At 42.5% G+C, this 17361-nt stretch overlaps 1 protein-coding gene across 4 annotated transcripts in view; it reads left to right on the forward strand.

Moving 5' to 3' along the window:
• fcsk (fucose kinase) overlaps window positions 1–17361 on the forward strand; it is a 387988-nt gene that overhangs the window by 306777 nt on the left and 63850 nt on the right. For all 4 annotated transcript variants that reach the window (XR_012101869.1, XM_073069669.1, XM_073069671.1 and 1 more), the window contains exons 8-11: window positions 2079–2159; window positions 4049–4168; window positions 7552–7735; window positions 8951–9078. Coding sequence is in view for 3 of the 4 variants with exons in the window: in XM_073069669.1 (XP_072925770.1) it covers window positions 2079–2159; window positions 4049–4168; window positions 7552–7735; window positions 8951–9078 (513 nt within the window). In the remaining variant the exon portion in view is untranslated. The remainder of the gene's footprint in view (window positions 1–2078; window positions 2160–4048; window positions 4169–7551; window positions 7736–8950; window positions 9079–17361) is intronic.

The following is a 17361-nucleotide window of genomic DNA, read 5'->3' on the forward strand; positions in this document are numbered from 1 at the left end:
CGCAAATTTAATTATGGAGTTGGAGGTGTAGGTGGGGGTGCAGTCATGTGTGAAGAGTGTGTAGAGCATACTGATGTCAATTAAAGTTCTCAGGTCCAGTCCATCTGTCCTGCCACTCCCAATTCTCTCTCACTGTTCTCCATCCACCACCACACATTCTCCTGCCCCTGCTGACGCCAGCTCTCTCAGTTGCCTCTGCTGTTGTATATATCAATGGGTATTGGGAGTCTGAACCAAGGGCAGGAACCCCCACCCACCCCCCAGCAAGTCCTGAAGGGTATTCAACTTCCACTCCTGCACTTTGATTAACATGAACTGTTGAGAGAGCAGAGCGCAGAAGAAAAGAAGGTGGTCTGGAGTTCAAGGCATAGTATGAGCCCATTCACAGAGTATGATCTCTGTCTTGCCAGTGCCTCCATATTTTGTTTCCATTTTACCTGTGGCTCTATATTTTATTAATCCATAGTGTACCATTGGCTAGGTTGTTCTTGTTTTATAGGGGGATATATTTCTTTTGGTTTATTGGTTTATTGGATCTCACAAATTGAGGATCCTGAGGTAGTCAAACATGTGCATTAATGTATTTATGTGTGTATATACATATATATATATAGCAACTCGTAGCACAGTTACAGTAATGTACAAGTTGCAATGTTGTTGAATGATACCAGCTTTCAGAAGTGGATGTTTATACCATGATATCTATGTTTATACCTTTGCTTTCCAACCTTTGAACTTTCACTCATTGCCACACCTGCATGAGTGTTTTTGCTTGGTGTGATAACCCTCCTTTCCTGTGCCAGTCACTTGCATTTCTACAGCCAGAGGTATGTCTTTCCATTCCTGCCCCAGTTTGAGCCAGGTTTCTAAATCTGCCACACTTCGATAACTCCATGTAGGACATGTAGAAACATAGAAATATAGAAAACCTACAGCACAATACAGGCCCTTCGGCCCACAAAGCTGCACTAAACATGTCTTTACCTTTAGAAATTACGGAGGGTTACCCATAGCCCTCTATTTTTCTGTGCTCCAGGAGTCTCTTAAAAGACCCTATTATATCCGCCTCCACCACCGTTGATGCCAGCCCATTGCACACACTCACCACTTTCTGAGTAAAAAACTTACCCCTGACATGTCCTCTGTACCCACTTCCAAGCACCTTAAAACTGTACCCCTCAAGCTAGTCATTTCAGCCTTGGGGAAAAGCCTCTGACTATCCACACGATCAATGCCTCTCATCATCTTATACATCTCTATCAGGTCACCTCTCATCCACTGTCACTCCAGTCAAAAAAGATTGAGTTCACTCAACCTATTCTCATAAGGCATGCTCCCCAATCCAGGCAACATCTTCATAAATCTCCTCTGCACCCTTTCTATAGTTTCCACATCCTTCCTGTAGTAAGGCAACCAGAACTGAGCACAGTACTCCAAGTGGGGTCTGACCAGGGTAGCTGCAACATTACCTCTCGGCTCCTAAACTCAATCCCACGATTGATGAAGGCCAATGCACCATATGCCTCCTTAACCACAGAGTCAACCTGCACAGCAGCTTTGAGTGTCCTATGGACTCGAACCCCAAGATCCCTCTGATCCTCCACACTGCCAAGGGTCTTACTATTAATACTATATTCTGCCATCATATTTGAATACTACACGTACTGCACTGTAAACACCTTAAACTTTTTATAATGCTGTTTACATTGTAAATACATGCTGGTATTTATGTATTTATGCTCATTTTATTCCATATCAAAACTTAACTTTATCTTTTATATAATACTTTCTACTTTATTCTTTGAATATTGAATATTCAAATATTGAATATTGAATGTTGAATATTCTTTTTTGTTGCATGTCACAGCTTGACCAACACATGTGCATGTGTACAGTATAGTGAATAAAGTTGATCTTTGATCCTTGAGCCTTGTTGATCCCTGATCTAAGTCAGGTTAGGGGACCCCATTTTGGAAGTGTAAGCAATGGATTCACCCAATCTCTTTAGGTATCCGAAAGTAAGGGCTGGTAGTTCACATGGTGGGACGTGTAATGATGGATTACACTTCTCTTTCTAGGGTTACGTCTGTGACATCATCTACAAAGGGACAGAAGAGAAGTTAAAGGAATGTGCACTACTGGATGGCAGAGTTCCTCTGGTATGTAGAAGGAGTTCCTGAAGCTTTTGGTCACCTGTTTCCTCTAGTGATAGTCTAAACCAGCTTTTTTCAACTTTTTTGCCCTGGACGAACCCTTGAAATAATTTTAAGGTCTCAGGGAACCCCTGCGTAAAAATTATTAAATCTACCGCTCCCAGTACATAAGCGTGATCAGTAAATTGTCGATATAATAATCCAAAAATAATTGTCAGTGCTCCTTTGAGTAGAGAATAAATATTTAGCTAACCTTTCTTGGAAAAAGAAGGCAGTTAAGCTTAGTTTACCTTTCTTGAAATTAATCCCTTTCTTTTCCTTTCATAAATCTTAAAAACTCATAAGGCAAACATAATAAATTTCTGTTAAATAATTGGCTGGAACCAAAATGGGCTTTAATTTTTCTAAAGGGGGGCTCGCTAGATTTAATTTAAATAAAGGTTGTAAATTGATTTTAACTAATGCTATTTACAAGATGAAAATTTATTGACAATGTTGAATAGTAAAGTTACTAAAAACCGTAAGCCAATATAAAGAGAATAAAATCACACATAAAAATAAAGAAATAAAACTGACAGTGCAAGAGATTCTAATTAAAAGCTACAGCAAAAAGTAAAGTTTCAAGGCTTGTTTTAAAAGAGTCTAGAGTTGGGGCAGACTTCAGATTCTCTGGAAGGTTATTCCAGATATGTGGAGCATAGTAACTAAAAGCTGCTTCACCATGTTTAGTTTTGACCCTGGAGATGGTAAACAGACCAGCCCCAGGTGACCTGAGAGCTCGGGAAGGTTCATAGTGCAGCAGGAGATCAGGGATGTAGTTTGGCCCTCGACCATTATAAACCAGTAGTAATATTTTAAACCCAGTCCTCTGGTGGACAGGAAGCCAGTGTAGTGATCTGAGAACCGGAGTGATGTGTTCTACTGTCTTGGTCTCTGGCAGCAGCGTTCTGAGTGAGCTGCAGCTGTGACGGATTGTTTACAGAGACTGTGAAAACGCCATTACAGTAGTCAAACTGACTAAAAATAAATGCATGGACGAGTTTTTCTAAATCTTGCTGAGAATTTTGCTATATGTTATGATGGTAGGAGGCTAACTTTGTAATTGTCTTAATTACAATTTTAATTGGCAGTTAAAATTTAAGTCGGGGCCCATCGCAACACCAAGGTTTCTGCCTTGGTTTGTGGTCTGTAAAGACAGGGATTCTAAGTGAGCACTGACCTTTAATTGTCCTTATTTGGCACCAAAATGAATTATTTCAGTTTTCTCTTTGCTTAACTGGAGGAGATTTTGGCTCATTCAATCAGTGATTTGTTCAGTACAGTTTTTTAGTGATTATTTGGGACCATGATCACTCGATGACGCTGTTATATAAATCTGTCATCCACATTATTATGGTAAGATATTTTGTTGTCTACCATGATTCAAGCTAGAAGGAGCATGTATATGTTAAACAGAAGAGGCACCAGGCTCTCCACATGTCATTTTTGTTGGGTCAGATATGCAGTTACCAGTCCATACAAAATAGACCCTGTCCTGTAAATACAATTTCAACTGTACCGCAGAGTCCCACCCAGTTTTATGGTCTGTCCAGTAATATGCCATGGTCAACTGTGTCAAAAGCAGCACTAAGATCTAGTAAAATCAAAACTAAAATTTGATCCTCATCATAGTTTGAGCGGATGTCACTTCAATGACCAGAACAGTCTGAGTGCCATGGTGTTGTCGAAATCCAGATCGGAAAACATCCGTACAGTAGCTTAGTGCCAAAAAGCTATTGAGAAAGGAGAGTAAGTGAAGCCAACAGGAAGTCAGTAGTTATTTCTCCAGTCCATAATCAGCGACACTCTGAACAGAAAAGTCTCATCTTCTTTGTTTACTGTCTCCTGCTCCCCAGGTATCGGGTATTGTGTTCTTCTCATCGAAGACCGCGGAGAAGCTCCTGGCTATGCATGTCATTCCTCCGCTGGATGGTTGCACCTACATGGGTCTGGACTCAGGGGCTCCTCCTGTTCAGGTACTGTACGTGGAATAGTCCCTTTGCAACAGAGATGAGGAGGCATTTCTTTAGCCAATGGGTGGTGAATCTGTGGAATTCATTGCCACAGACGGCTATGGAGGCCAAGTCTTTGGTTATATTTAAAGCAGAGGTTAATAGGTTCTTCACAAACACAAGAAAATCTGCAGATGCTGGAAATCCACACACAAAATTCTGGAGGAACTCAGCAGGCCAGGCAGCATCTATGAAAAAGAGTAAACAGACATTTCAGGCCAAGACACTTCATCAGGACTCAGGACTTCTGTTAGAGTCTCATAAATGTCCATATTATGTCCTTAATGTACCCAAATGCTTCTACCACCAGCCTTGGCAGTATGTTCAATGCACCCACCATTCTCTCTGTAAAAAACCTACCTCTTACATCCCCCCTATACTTTCCTCCACTCACCCTAAAATCATACCCTTTTGCGATAGCCATTTCTACCTTGGATAAAAGGTGTTGACTATCAATGCCTCTTACGTTGAAATCTCTTAGACCAATTGTTTGGATCGCTTAGCATCACAGTTGTGTCAGGAAATAAAGGCTGCTAGATCCAATGTCACAACGCATATAAACAACTAAAGTGCACACAAAACACTGGGGAAACTCAGCAGGTCAGGCAGCATCTATTAAAGGAAAATGGACAGTAAATATATCAAGTCCAGACCCTTCATCAGGACTGGAAAGTTAAAGCAGAAGTAGTTGGTATGAAAAGGTGGGGGGAAGGGGTAGCGCAAGAATGGAATGGTGATGGAATGGCAGGTGAGCGAAGAAGCTGGGAGGTGATTGGGAGAAATGACTGGGAGTTGAAGAAGATGGGATCTGATCTTGATGGATGGTGGAGCATGAAATGAAGGGAAGGAGGTGGAGAGGGGAGCTGTGTGTCAGATGAAGAGGGTGGGAGAAGGGAAAGATACCGGGAGGTGAGGGTCAGTGGGCAGAGTCAGGATCACTGATGGAGGGGGCCACGGCTTGGGACTCCGGAGTTCTGAGTTCAATTCCTGTGACGTCTGTAAGGGATTTGTACTCCCTCCCCGTGAACACTGTGGATTTCCTTTGGGTCCTCTTGTTTCCTCCCACGTGCTAAAGACACACCAGCTACTAGATGAATTGGTCATTGTAAATTGTCCCAGGGTTAGGCTAGGGCGTAAATTGGTGTGAAACTGGTTGGTCTGAAGGGGCCGTCTCTTTAAATAAATAATTATATGTTGTGATTTTATTGTTTCGTAGCAGCAGTAAAGTGCAAGACATAAAATAATTAATATGCTGTAAATTACAATAAAATAATGCAGAAGAGGAACAGCAAGGTCGTGTTCATCAGTTCACAGATCTGATGGTGGGCGGGAAGAGGCTGTTTCTAAAACGTTGTGTGGAAGTGGTGATGAGAAGAGGACATGTCTCGGATGCTGAGAGTCTTTAATGATAGATGCCATCATCTTGAGGCATCACCTTTTGCCCTTGATGGGGGGGAGGTTTGTACCCATGATGGAGCTGGCTGAGATCCCGTGGGTCTATGCCTTCGGAAGAAGTAGTGGCCACACTTAGAGGACCAATGTAGTGTGAGTTGCTTTGTCTTTTACATCTGTAGGGATAGATGGAGGAGTAAGAGGTTAGGTTAGGGGTTAAAGACAGGGATATAGAGGTCAGGCCAGAGCTCAAGCTTCCACCCAGTGATGGGGACATCTGTGGTCAGATGTCCGGCTGGCAGGCCAGCTGATGGTCCTCCTGGGAGTCAGTGAGTTGTCAGCAGCTCCCAGAGTTGGAGTACCAGGAGCAACGACGATAACCTAGGTACGTGAATAGTGAAAATGGAATTACACGTACAGTGTTCCCTGGTCAACTATTAATAGAATGGATACCAAAGGTCAACTGGATGTCTGGGAGCCACGGTGGTGTAGCGGTTAGTGCAATGCTATTAGTACTTGAGACGTCAGAGTTCAGAGTTCAATTCCGGTGTCCTCTGTAAGCACGTTCGTATGTTCCTTCCCGTGTGTGCATGGTTTCCACCAGGTGCGCTGGTTTCCTCCCACATTCCAAAGACGTACCAGTTAGTAGGTTGTAAATTATCTTGAAATTAAGCAAGGGTTAAATCAGTGGGTTGCTGGGCAGTGTGGTTCAAAGAGCCGAAAAGGTCTGTTCCACAGTGTATCTCAATAAATAAATAAAACGGACGTGGGAGCATGGAGGAACATCTGGAAATCTCCAGGAAGACCTTCTTCGTTGCTGCTGCTGCTGTGAGGTCCGGGTCTCTGCCGGGATGAACAGGCCCCCGGTCCTCGGGGTCGCGTTGCCGATGGCCGTTGGCGGGGCCGTCTTAATACGCTCGGCAGAAGATGGTGCTCAGAGAAGCTGTGCCGGAGGGGATGGTCGTCGGCTCGGAGGTTCGACGGACTCGGAGTCCGCTGCGGTCAGGTCGCTTTCGGTGTGTGCTGCGTCTGCGAGGCTGAGTCGGGCGGCGCCGTGGAAGTCCATAGCGGGGATTTTCCCTTCTGCCACCGGCGTGGGATGGCGAGTCTGTCGGAACCCTGGGGACTTGTGGAAACTGTGGTGATTTCTTTTGAACTTATAGTCCTTTAACATCTTTGGACTATTTTTACTGTGCCCATGGTCTGTTTTTTATCAATTATGCTATTGTTTGCACTGTTGTAACTATATGTGGTAACTATGTGGTTTTGTGCAGGTCTTGTAGCTTTTGTTTTTGGTCTTGTTTTTGTCTGGTGGATTTGGAGCTCCTTTCCGGGGAACGCGCTAAGACGGTAGCGCGATATTAATACGCAGCAGCCTCTCCGGACTCTGGATTGGGGATTGCCAAATGTTATGTGGATTTTCTAGTGTAGTCTGTTTTGTTATATGCTTTTGTGATATCATTCTGGAGGAACGTTGTCTCATTTTTTAACTGCATTGCATTTGTGGTTTCTAAATGACAATAAACTGAATCTGAAATAAAAATAGAGGATGAGGCCGATGGCCAGAGGTCCCAGCCCGGGAGTCCACTGGGGAAGTCGAAGGCCCGATGTCTACAAGTCGGAGCCTGCTGGAGTGTGAAGGTGGCCTGTCCTGGGGTTGGAGGACTCTGACTGTTCATGGGAAGGGGGGAAGAACGGGCTCTATTTTGCTGTTGCTGTTTAGTCACCTGTTTTGTTTTGTTGTGTTCTGTGTTGTTCTGCTGAGAGTTGTGGGTATGTTATGTTGGCGCCGGGATGCGTGGGGGCCACTTGCGGGCTGCTCCCAGCACATCGTCGGGTGTGTTGGCTGTTTACACAAATGACACATTTCACTGTATGTACCTGTGATATGTAAATAAACTTGGTTCTCGAACTGTGCCTGTCCCACGCGTAACATATTCCATTGCCCCCCGCAGCTGTCTATCTTCTTCGACATCCTGCTCTGCATGGCGCGCCGAGTTGGCAGGGATGTGTTTGTGGACGGAGCGAGGAGAACCCTGCAGAGCAGTGAGATCACTCCCCCCAGCACGGATGTGACGACCATGAGCAGTGCCAGGGCTGTGCTTTGGCAGGAGCTCAGAGGAGTTCCCATCACTGCAGGTGAGTGTGATTCACGCCTGTGGTGCTCCACACTGAGATGTCCGTAGAGGAATGCTGCCAGCTGGCACGTTCCGGGCTGCAGGATGGACTGAAGCTTGGTGCAGAGATCACAAGAGCTTGGTGGGGCGATGACCACAGTATAGGGGCCTTCTGCTGCTGAAGAGGGAGGTGAAGAAGCCCCTTAATTATCGTAGTAGCATGCTACCCCAGGGAGCCACATGAGTGGCAAGACTTTTATTGGTTTTAAGAATGTAAAAGAACACTACTAAATGCATTGATCTGAATGTAAGAATGAAAAGGCACGGCGCAGTTTATCCTTATAATTTTATATTATGAATAAAGTTTATTTTCATATTTTTAAAATGTTCAGCATTTACATGTAATTACTGCCACTGTAACGTAATCTTCTCCCCACTTATTTCCAAGTATTGAAGAATGGTCAGTGGCAATTGAGTCTGTTCTGCCCACATTGCTGAGCGCTGCTCTGAGTTGTGCTCCCTCAGAGGGTACAAGCTTACCTGAGACATCGATCTGCTGCGGGAATTTCCAGCCACTGTATTTATATTTGCTTTCACAATCTCACAGCACCCACTTACTGCTGATGAGGTTCATGTGGAATAACTCTACTGTTTTGGACAGTCGATTTGCTTCACGGCAACACTGTCCTGGTTCTGTCCTGATCTCAAGTATTGTACCTGTGGAGTTTGCTCTTTCCTGTGACTGCCTGGATTTCTCCTGGCTGTTCTACCTTCTTCCTGCACCACAAAAATGTGCGGGTTGCCCACTGTAAATTGTCCCTACTGACAGTAAATTCAGGTGTCGGGGCAGGAAAGTTGGGAATATAGGATGAGCATAAATAGGTGCTTGATTGTTGACACACTGCCGATGGGCCAAAGGCCCTACTGTTGTAGGGAATTTTGTGGGCAGTTCATGCACGGCCATCTTTTCAACCTCAGTGTTTGTTGAGAGAGGATCTTTGGCCAAGACTATATAATAAAATGGCTCACTATGCTTTCATTTCTAGCTTTTAAGGGCACACAAGGTATGAATGTAATATTTCCTTGACAGATATCATCTGTGACCATTCCGCCTTTCCCTAGTTCTCCATTGACACATTCTGGGTTACAATTTCTGAAGTGAGACTTCAATCTGTGATGTTGTGATTGGAGGTAACGCAAGACTTGCGATGGTGATGATGTCTGTTGTACTTTGCAGTCCTTGTAACTGATGGTGGTTATGACTACATGAGCCTGTCGCCTGATGATCATATACAAAACCTGACTCAGAGAGGGAGCATGTCTGACTGCTTCGTGAAGCGTAACATCGTGTACTCTAAGCTGATGGTACGTAACCCATTGCTGCCTCTTTTCCCATATCACTCCCTCTCCTTTACATGCTGCTATAGCAGTAAGTAGTCCAGGTCCATAACCCAGTGCCACCTCCCCTGATCACTCAGTGAGGGAATGTGTCTCTAAACCTCAGGCCAAACAATATTTCATGCTGTATCAGTCAATTAAACCTAAAATTAAAAAACAGAAAATCTGGAAACATTCAGCAGGTCAGACAACGTCTGTGAAGAGGGAAATAGAGTCAAAGTTTTAGTTCCAACACACTTTGCTGGAACTGGAAGGGAGATAGAAGAAGCTCATTAAACTGCAGGGAGATTCTCTTCTCTCCTTCCCGGTTCTGATAAAGGGTCCTCGACCTGAAACAGTAAAGCTGTTTCTCTCTCCATACCTGCTGAGTATTTCCAACACTTTCTGCTTTATTTTAGATTTTCAACATCTGCAGGTTTTTCTTCACTTAACTAGTCCTGGTTTAATCTATACCTTAACTATATTTATCTGTGTTGTGATCCTTAGAAATAAAAATCTTTTGGTTTTAGTTAAAATTCAGTTGATCCAACACAAACAACATTTTCAGGTAGCATTTCCCATTTATGACTATGTTTGCTGAGACCTCCTGTTGACATGTAGTTTTATGTAATTACTCAAATTCCTCATCATGTAATTACTCAAATTCCTCATCATGTAATTACTCAAATTCCTCATCATGTAATTACTCAAATTTAAGTCATTCCCTACAGCCTGATATGTAACATTGGAGGCAGTCCAAAGAAGGTTCACCAGGCTAATTACTGGGAAAAGAAGAGATGCTGGACAGATAAGTTCTGTATTCCTTGAAGTTTAACCAAACATATTTTCTTATTTCAGTTTTTCCTGTTATCTGGGGAAAGGGGGAAGTAGGAGTGGGAGGGCAGCTTGTTGTTCTCGATGTCGGATGTGGGAGGTCCTGGAGTCTCCTAGCCTCCCGGACGTCCACATCTGCACCAGGTGCACCGAGCTGCAGCTCCTAAGGGACCGTGTTAGGGAACTGGAGCTGCAGCTCGATGACCTTCGTCTGGACAGGGAAAGTGAGGAGTTGATAGAGAGGAGTTACAGACAGGTGGTCACATCAGGACCACGGGAGGCAGACAGGTGGGTCATGGTTAGAAGGAGGAAGGGGGAGAGTCAGGTACTAGAGAGTACCCCAGTGGCTGCACCCCTTGACAATAAGTACTCCTGTTAGAGTACTGTTGGGGGGGACAGCCTACCTAGGGGAAGCAACAGTGGCCGTGCCTCTGGCACAGAGTCTGGCCCTGTGGCTCAGAAGGGTAGGGAAAGGAAGAGGAAGGCAGTAGTGATAGGGGACTCGATAGTTAGGGGGTCAGATAGGCGATTCTGTGGACACGATCGGGAGACCCGGATGGTAGTTTGCCTCCCTGGTGCCAGGGTCCACGATGTTTCTGATCGCGTCCAAGATATCCTGAAGTGGGAAGGTGAGGAGCCAGAGGTCGTGGTACATATAGGTACCAATGACATAAGTAGGAAAAGGGAAGAGGTCCTGAAAGGAGAATATAGGGAGTTAGGAAGGCAGTTGAGAGGAAGGACCACATAGGTAGTCATCTCGGGATTACTGCCTGTGCCACGCGACAGTGAGAGTAGGAATGGAATGAGGTGGAGATAAATGCGTGGCTGAGGGATTGGATCAGGGGGCAGGGATTCAAATTTCTGGATCATTGGGACCTCTTTTGGGGCAGGTGTGACCTGTACAAAAAGGATGGGTTACACTTGAATCCTAGGGGGACCAATATCCTGGCGGGAAGGTTTAATAGAGCTGTTAGGGAGGGTTTAAACTAATTTGGCAGGGGGGTGGGAACCGGAATGATGGAGCGGAGGAGTGGGAAAACAGTAATAGATCTAAGGTAGTGAGCAGTAAGGATGTCAGGAAGGACAGGCAGGTGATGGAGCAAATTTGCAGCCATTGGGATGAGTTGCAGTGCAATCAATGCAAAAAGTATCAAATACTGGACTTAAGGTGTTATACTTAAATGCACGCAGCATAAGGAATAAGATGGATGATCTTGTTGTACAGTTACAGATTGGCAGGTATGATATTGTGGCCATCACTGAGACGTGGCTAAAGGATGCATGTCTCTGGGAGCTGAACGTCCAAGGATACACGGTGTATTGGAAGGATAGGCAGGTAGGTAGAGGGGGTGGCGTGGCTTTAATGGTAAGAAATGATATTAAATCATTAGAAAGAGTTAACATAGGATCGGAAGGTACAGAATCTTTATGGGTTGAGCTAAGAAATCGCAGGGGTAAAAGGACCCTGATGGCAGTTATCTACAGGCCTCCAAACAGCTGCAGTGATGTGGACTACAAATTACAACAGGAAATAAAAAAGGCTTGCCAGAAGGGCAGTGTTATGATAATTATAGGGGATTTTAACATGCGAGTGGATTGGGAAAATCAGGTCGGCACTGGATCTCAAGAGAAAGAATTTGTAGAATGTCTACGAGATGGCTTTTTAGAACAGCTTGTTGTTGAGCCCACTAGGGGATTGGCTGTACTGGATTGGGTATTTTGTAATGAACCAGAGGTAATTAGAGAGATAGAAGTGAAGGAACCCTTAGGAGGCAGTGATCACAACATGATTGAGATCACTGTGAAATTTGAGAAAGAGAAGCTGAAATCCGATGTGTCGGTATTTCAGTGGAGTAAAGGAAATTACAGTGGCATGAGAGAGGAACTGGCCAAGGTTGACTGGAAAGGGACACTAGCGGGAAGGACGACAGAGCAGCAGTGGCTGGAGTTTATGCGAGAAGTGAGGAAGGTGCAAGACAGATATATTCCAAAGAAGAAGAAATTTTTGAATGGAAAAAGGATGTAACCGTGGCTGACGAGAAGTCAAAGCCAAAGTAAAAGCAAAGCAGAGGGCATACAAAGAAGCAAAAATTAGTGGGAAGACAGAGGATTGGGAAGTTTTTAAAAGCTTTACAAAAGGAAACTAAGAAGGTCATTAAGAGGGAAAAGATGAACTATGAAAGGAAGCTAGCAAATAATATCATCTACTTAGAATTTAATGATAATGGAGAGGTTTCACCTCCCATTTTATAGGATACTCTGAAGGCTATCTTAAGAGGGAAAATTATAGTGATATCTTCATATAAGAAAAAAATAAGGAATAAAACATTAGAGGAATTACAAAATAGGCTGAAGGAACTAGAGAAAAAACACAAATTGAATTTGGCACAGGATACATTAGGGGAAATTGAAAGAATTAGGAATGACATTAATAGTTTGGCTACGCAAGAAATCAGGAAAAATTTAATGTTTCTGAAACATTATGAAAGTGGATCAAAATCTATGAAAATAATGGCGTGGAAACTGAAAAAAAAATAGCAGAAAATACAATTCATAGAATGAGGGATCCAAGAACAAAAATGATAAAAAAAAATAAACTAAGTGAAATTCAAGAAGCTTTTGAAGTGTTTTACAAAACTCTATATTCCAAAGTTCCAGGGGGAAGCATAACCCAAATTGACACCTTCTTGAATTCTCTAGAGTTACCCACTTTAAGCAAAGAACAAAATAGAACGATGACTGCTGACATAACTGAAGTTTAATTAAAAGCTGCATTTAGTAGGCTTAAATTAAGCAAGTCACCAGGATCAGATGGGTCTACGACAGAGTGGTACAAAGAATTTAAAAATGAGTTAATTCCTGTTTTACTCCCCACACTGAACTGGGCTCTAAAAAAGGCACAAATGCCACCCAGTTGGAAGGAAGCGATAATCTCAGTTATACCGAAAGAAGGCAAGGATAAAATGGAATGCGGGTCATTTAGACCAATATCCGTTCTTAATGTAGATTATGGATTATTTACCTCCATCATGGCCAAACGATTAGAGGAGTTTCTACCCATACTGATACGTAACGATCAGACAGGTTTTATACGACAACGCCAGACACAAGACAATATACGAAGGACACTTCACATTATGGATCATATACAAAAAAATAAAATTGAAGGAATAATGATAAGCGTGGATGCTGAAAAGGCATTTGATTCGGTTAATTGGAATTTTCTTTACAGAGTTTTACATAGATTTGGTTTCCAAGACACAATTATTAAAACTATACAGGCACTATATGACAATCCTACTGCTAGGATTAAAATCAATGGATATTTATCAAATAGTCTTACCCTAGAAAGGGGCATGAGACAGGGTTGTGCATGGTTACCGCTACTCTTTGCGTTATATCTGGAACCATTAGCTCAATACATCAGACAAAATGAAGATATCAGGGGGGTTACTATTAAAGGGACAGAGCATAAATTGGCTTGTTACGTGGATGACATTTTGATCTATCTAGGGCAACCAACATACTCTTTACCTAAATTGATGCAATCCTTTGAACAATATGGTCAATTATCAGGATACAAGATCAACATAGATAAAACCCAATTACTTTCATATAACTATAGCCCACCAAGAGAAATTGAAAGTAGATATCCCTGGGCATGGCAAACAGAGTCTTTCAAATATGTGAGCATCATTATGCCAAAAGATTTGGCAAAATTATCAGAATGTAATTATCAGCCTTTATATAAAAAATCTAAGGAAGATATGGCAAGATGGAGCCTGATTCCTTTTTTCAGTCTCAGTTCAAGGATTGAGTCCATTAAAATGAATATACTGCCCAGACTGTTATATCTCTTTCAGACCCTACCAATAGAGATTAATCAAAATCAATTCAGTGAATGGAACAAGATGTTATCAAGGTATATTTGGCAGGGTAAAAGGCCTAGGGTTTGTCTCAGAACTTTGCAATTAGCAAAGGAAAAGGGGGGATGGGGCCTACCTTCTCTTAGAGATTATTATTTTGCAGCACAGTTGAGAGCTGTGATATGTTGGTGCAACCCATCATATGACACTCAATGGAAAAACATTGAGGAGCGGGTACTTCCCATCCCCATACAAGCAATTTTGGCTGATAACAACCTGCAAATGTACATAAATACTATTGATAACCCATGGGTGAAATTGACTCTTAAAATATGGAAAACTACTATAAAATAATATAATCTAGAGGAAGATATTACAATTTTTAAATGGTGAGCATATGACTTGGATTTTACACCAAATAAATTGGATGCTAGATTTAAGGACTGGACAGCTAAAGGAATAACAGTTCTTTGCTACATAATGAAAGAAGGAACACTGGTCAGTTATGAAATGCTTAAAGAGAAACACTTCTTAGAAAAACAAGACTTTTATCAGTATTTACAGATGCGACAATATGTTAATAAGACGTTTTAAAATGTAACCAAGGCAAGTACATGCTTGATAGAGCTCTTTAGAAAAGCATATAATTCAGATAATGGTAGTAGAATCATTTCAAGCATGTATAAGGGGTTGTCAGATCTTAAAACACATTCGACTTCATACATTAAAACAAAATGGGAGAAGGAAGGAGGGATAATTATATCTGAGGAAGAATGGACAATAATATGGAGGTATCAATGGAAGTGTACCAGTTCACAGAAATGGAGGGAGTTTGGATGGAAAAACTTGATAAGATATTTTATTACACCCTCTCAGAAATCCCATTATGATAGTAACCTCCCTGTTTACTGGAGAAATTGTGGAAATCAAAATGCAAATCATTATCATATTTTTTGGGCTGCCCTGTTATCAAAAACTATTGGAGGGGGATACACAAGTCATCTTTAAATGTGAAATACCCTTAGAGAGTAAGACCATATATTTTGGATATATACCTCAAGAATGGTTGAAAAGAGATAAATATTTAATGAATATACTGTTGGTGGCTGGTAAAAAGACTCCTACTAGGAAATGGTTATCACAGGAGAGCCCAACTTTAAATACATGGATGGAAATTACAATGGACATTTACAAAATGGAGAAGATAACAGCATCTTTTAATCATAAACTGGAACAATTTGATTCATACTGGGAAAAATGGTTTAACTACATAACACCTCATAGGCCTGATTTTATTCTCACAACTCAATGAATCTGTTGTAAAAAAAAAGATCATTCCCTACTTGTACATAGTTCTTAACTTCTGCTTGTTTTTTCTTTCCACTCTTTTCTATGAGTGTATACCTCGGATAAATACTTTGTGGAGAGTTGTGATATATATGATTATATGTACAATGTCTGAAATACATCTTATGAAAATGTTTTTTTGATGATGAACTTCAATAAAAAAAAACCAAAAAAAGAGTAAAAGACAGGTGAGAGTAGATATAGGACCGATAGAAAATGATGCTGGAGAAATTGTAATGGGAGATAAGGAGATGGCGGAGGAACCGAACGAGTATTTTGCATCAGTCTTCACTGAGGAAGACATCAGCAGTATACCGGACACTCAAGGGTGTCAGGGAAGAGAAATATGCGCAGTCACAATTACGACAGAGAAAGTACTCAGGAAGCTGAATAGTCTAAGGGTAGATAAATCTCCTGGACCAGATGGAATGCACCCTCGTGTTCTGAAGGAAGTAGCAGTGGAGATTGCGGAGGCATTAGCAATGATCTTTCAAAAGTTGATAGATTCTGGCCTGGTTCCAGAGGATTGGAAGATTGCAAATGTCACTCTGCTATTTAAGAAGGGGGCAAGGAAGCAAAGAGGAAATTATAGACCTGTTAGCTTGACATCGGTGGTTGGGAAGTTGTTGGAGTCGATTGTCAAGGATGAGGTTACGGAGTACCTGGAGGCATATGACAAGATAGGCAGAAGTCAGCATGGTTTCCTTAAAGGAAAATCCTGCCTGACAAACCTATTGCAATTTTTTGAGGAAATTACAAGTAGGCTAGACAAGGGAGATGCAGTGGATGTTGTGTATTTGGATTTTCAGAAGGCCTTTGACAAAGTGCCGCACATGAGGCTGCTAAACAAGATAAGAGCCCATGGAATTACGGGAAAGTTACATACATGGATAGAGCTTTGGCTGATTGGCAGGAAACAGAGTGGGAATAAAGGGATCCCATTCTGGATGGCTGCCGGTTACCAGTGGTGTTCCACAGGGGCCTGTGTTGGGGCCACTTCTTTTTACGTAGTGTATCAACAATTTGGATTATGGAATAGATGGCTTTGTGGCTAAGTTTGCTGATGATACAAAGATAGGTGGAGGGGCCGGTAGTGCTGAGGAAACAGAGAGTCTGCAGAAAGACTTGAATAGATTGGGGGAATGGGCAAAGAAGTGGCAAATGAATTACAACGTCGGAAAGTGTACGGTCATGCACTTTGGTAGAAGAAATAAATGGGCAGACTATTATTTAAATGGGGAGAGAATTCAAAGTTCTGAGTTGCAACGGGACTTGGGAGTCCTCGTGCAGGATACCCTTAAGGTTAATCTCCAGGTTGAGTCGGTGGTGAAGAAGGCGAATGTAATGTTGGCATTCATTTCTAGAGGAATAGAGTATAGGAGCGGGGATGTGATGTTGAGGCTCTATCAGGCACTGGTAAGACCTCACTTGGAATACTGTGTGCAGTTTTGGGCTCCTTATTTAAGAACGGATGTGCTGACATTGGAGAGGTTTCAGAGAAGATTCAATGGAATGATTCTGGGAATGAGAGGGTTAACATATGAGGAACGTTTGACCGCTCTTGGACTGTACTCCTTGGAGTTTAGAAGAATGAAGGGGGACCTCATAGAAACATTTCAAATATTGAAAGGCATGGACAGAGTGGATGTGGCAAAGTTGTTTCCCATGGTGGGGGAGTCTAGTACGAGAGGACATGACTTGAGGATTGCAGGGCACCCATTCAGAACAGCGATGCAAAAACATTTTTTTAGCCAGAGGGTGGTGAATCTATGGAATTTGTTGCCACGGGCGGCAGTGGAGGTCAAGTCATTGGGTGTATTTAAGGCAGAGATTGATAGGTATCTGAGTAGCCATGGCAACAAAGGTTATGGTGAGAAGGCGGGGGAGTGGGACTAAAGGGGAGATTGGATCAGCTCATGATGAAATGGCGGAGCAGACTTGATGGACCGAATGGCCGACTTCTGCTCCTTTATATGTGACCCTAATGCGACTTGATAGTGTAGACGCTGAGATGTTTTTGCTTGTGGGAGAATCACAAACAGCGGGACATAGTCAAAAGTAAGGAGCTTGTCCTTTAGACTGAGGTGGACTGAATATTTTCTCTCAATGGATGGTGAGATTTTCTCTCTCCCTTAGTGTGGTGGATATTGGATCATTAGATATATTTAAGGTAGATTTGGATAAACTTTGAAAAATCGTGAGGAATTGGCACAGAAGAGGCCTG

The sequence above is a fragment of the Hemitrygon akajei genome, chromosome 17, assembly GCF_048418815.1.
Source record: "Hemitrygon akajei chromosome 17, sHemAka1.3, whole genome shotgun sequence".
NCBI classification, from domain to species: Eukaryota; Metazoa; Chordata; class Chondrichthyes; order Myliobatiformes; family Dasyatidae; genus Hemitrygon; species Hemitrygon akajei.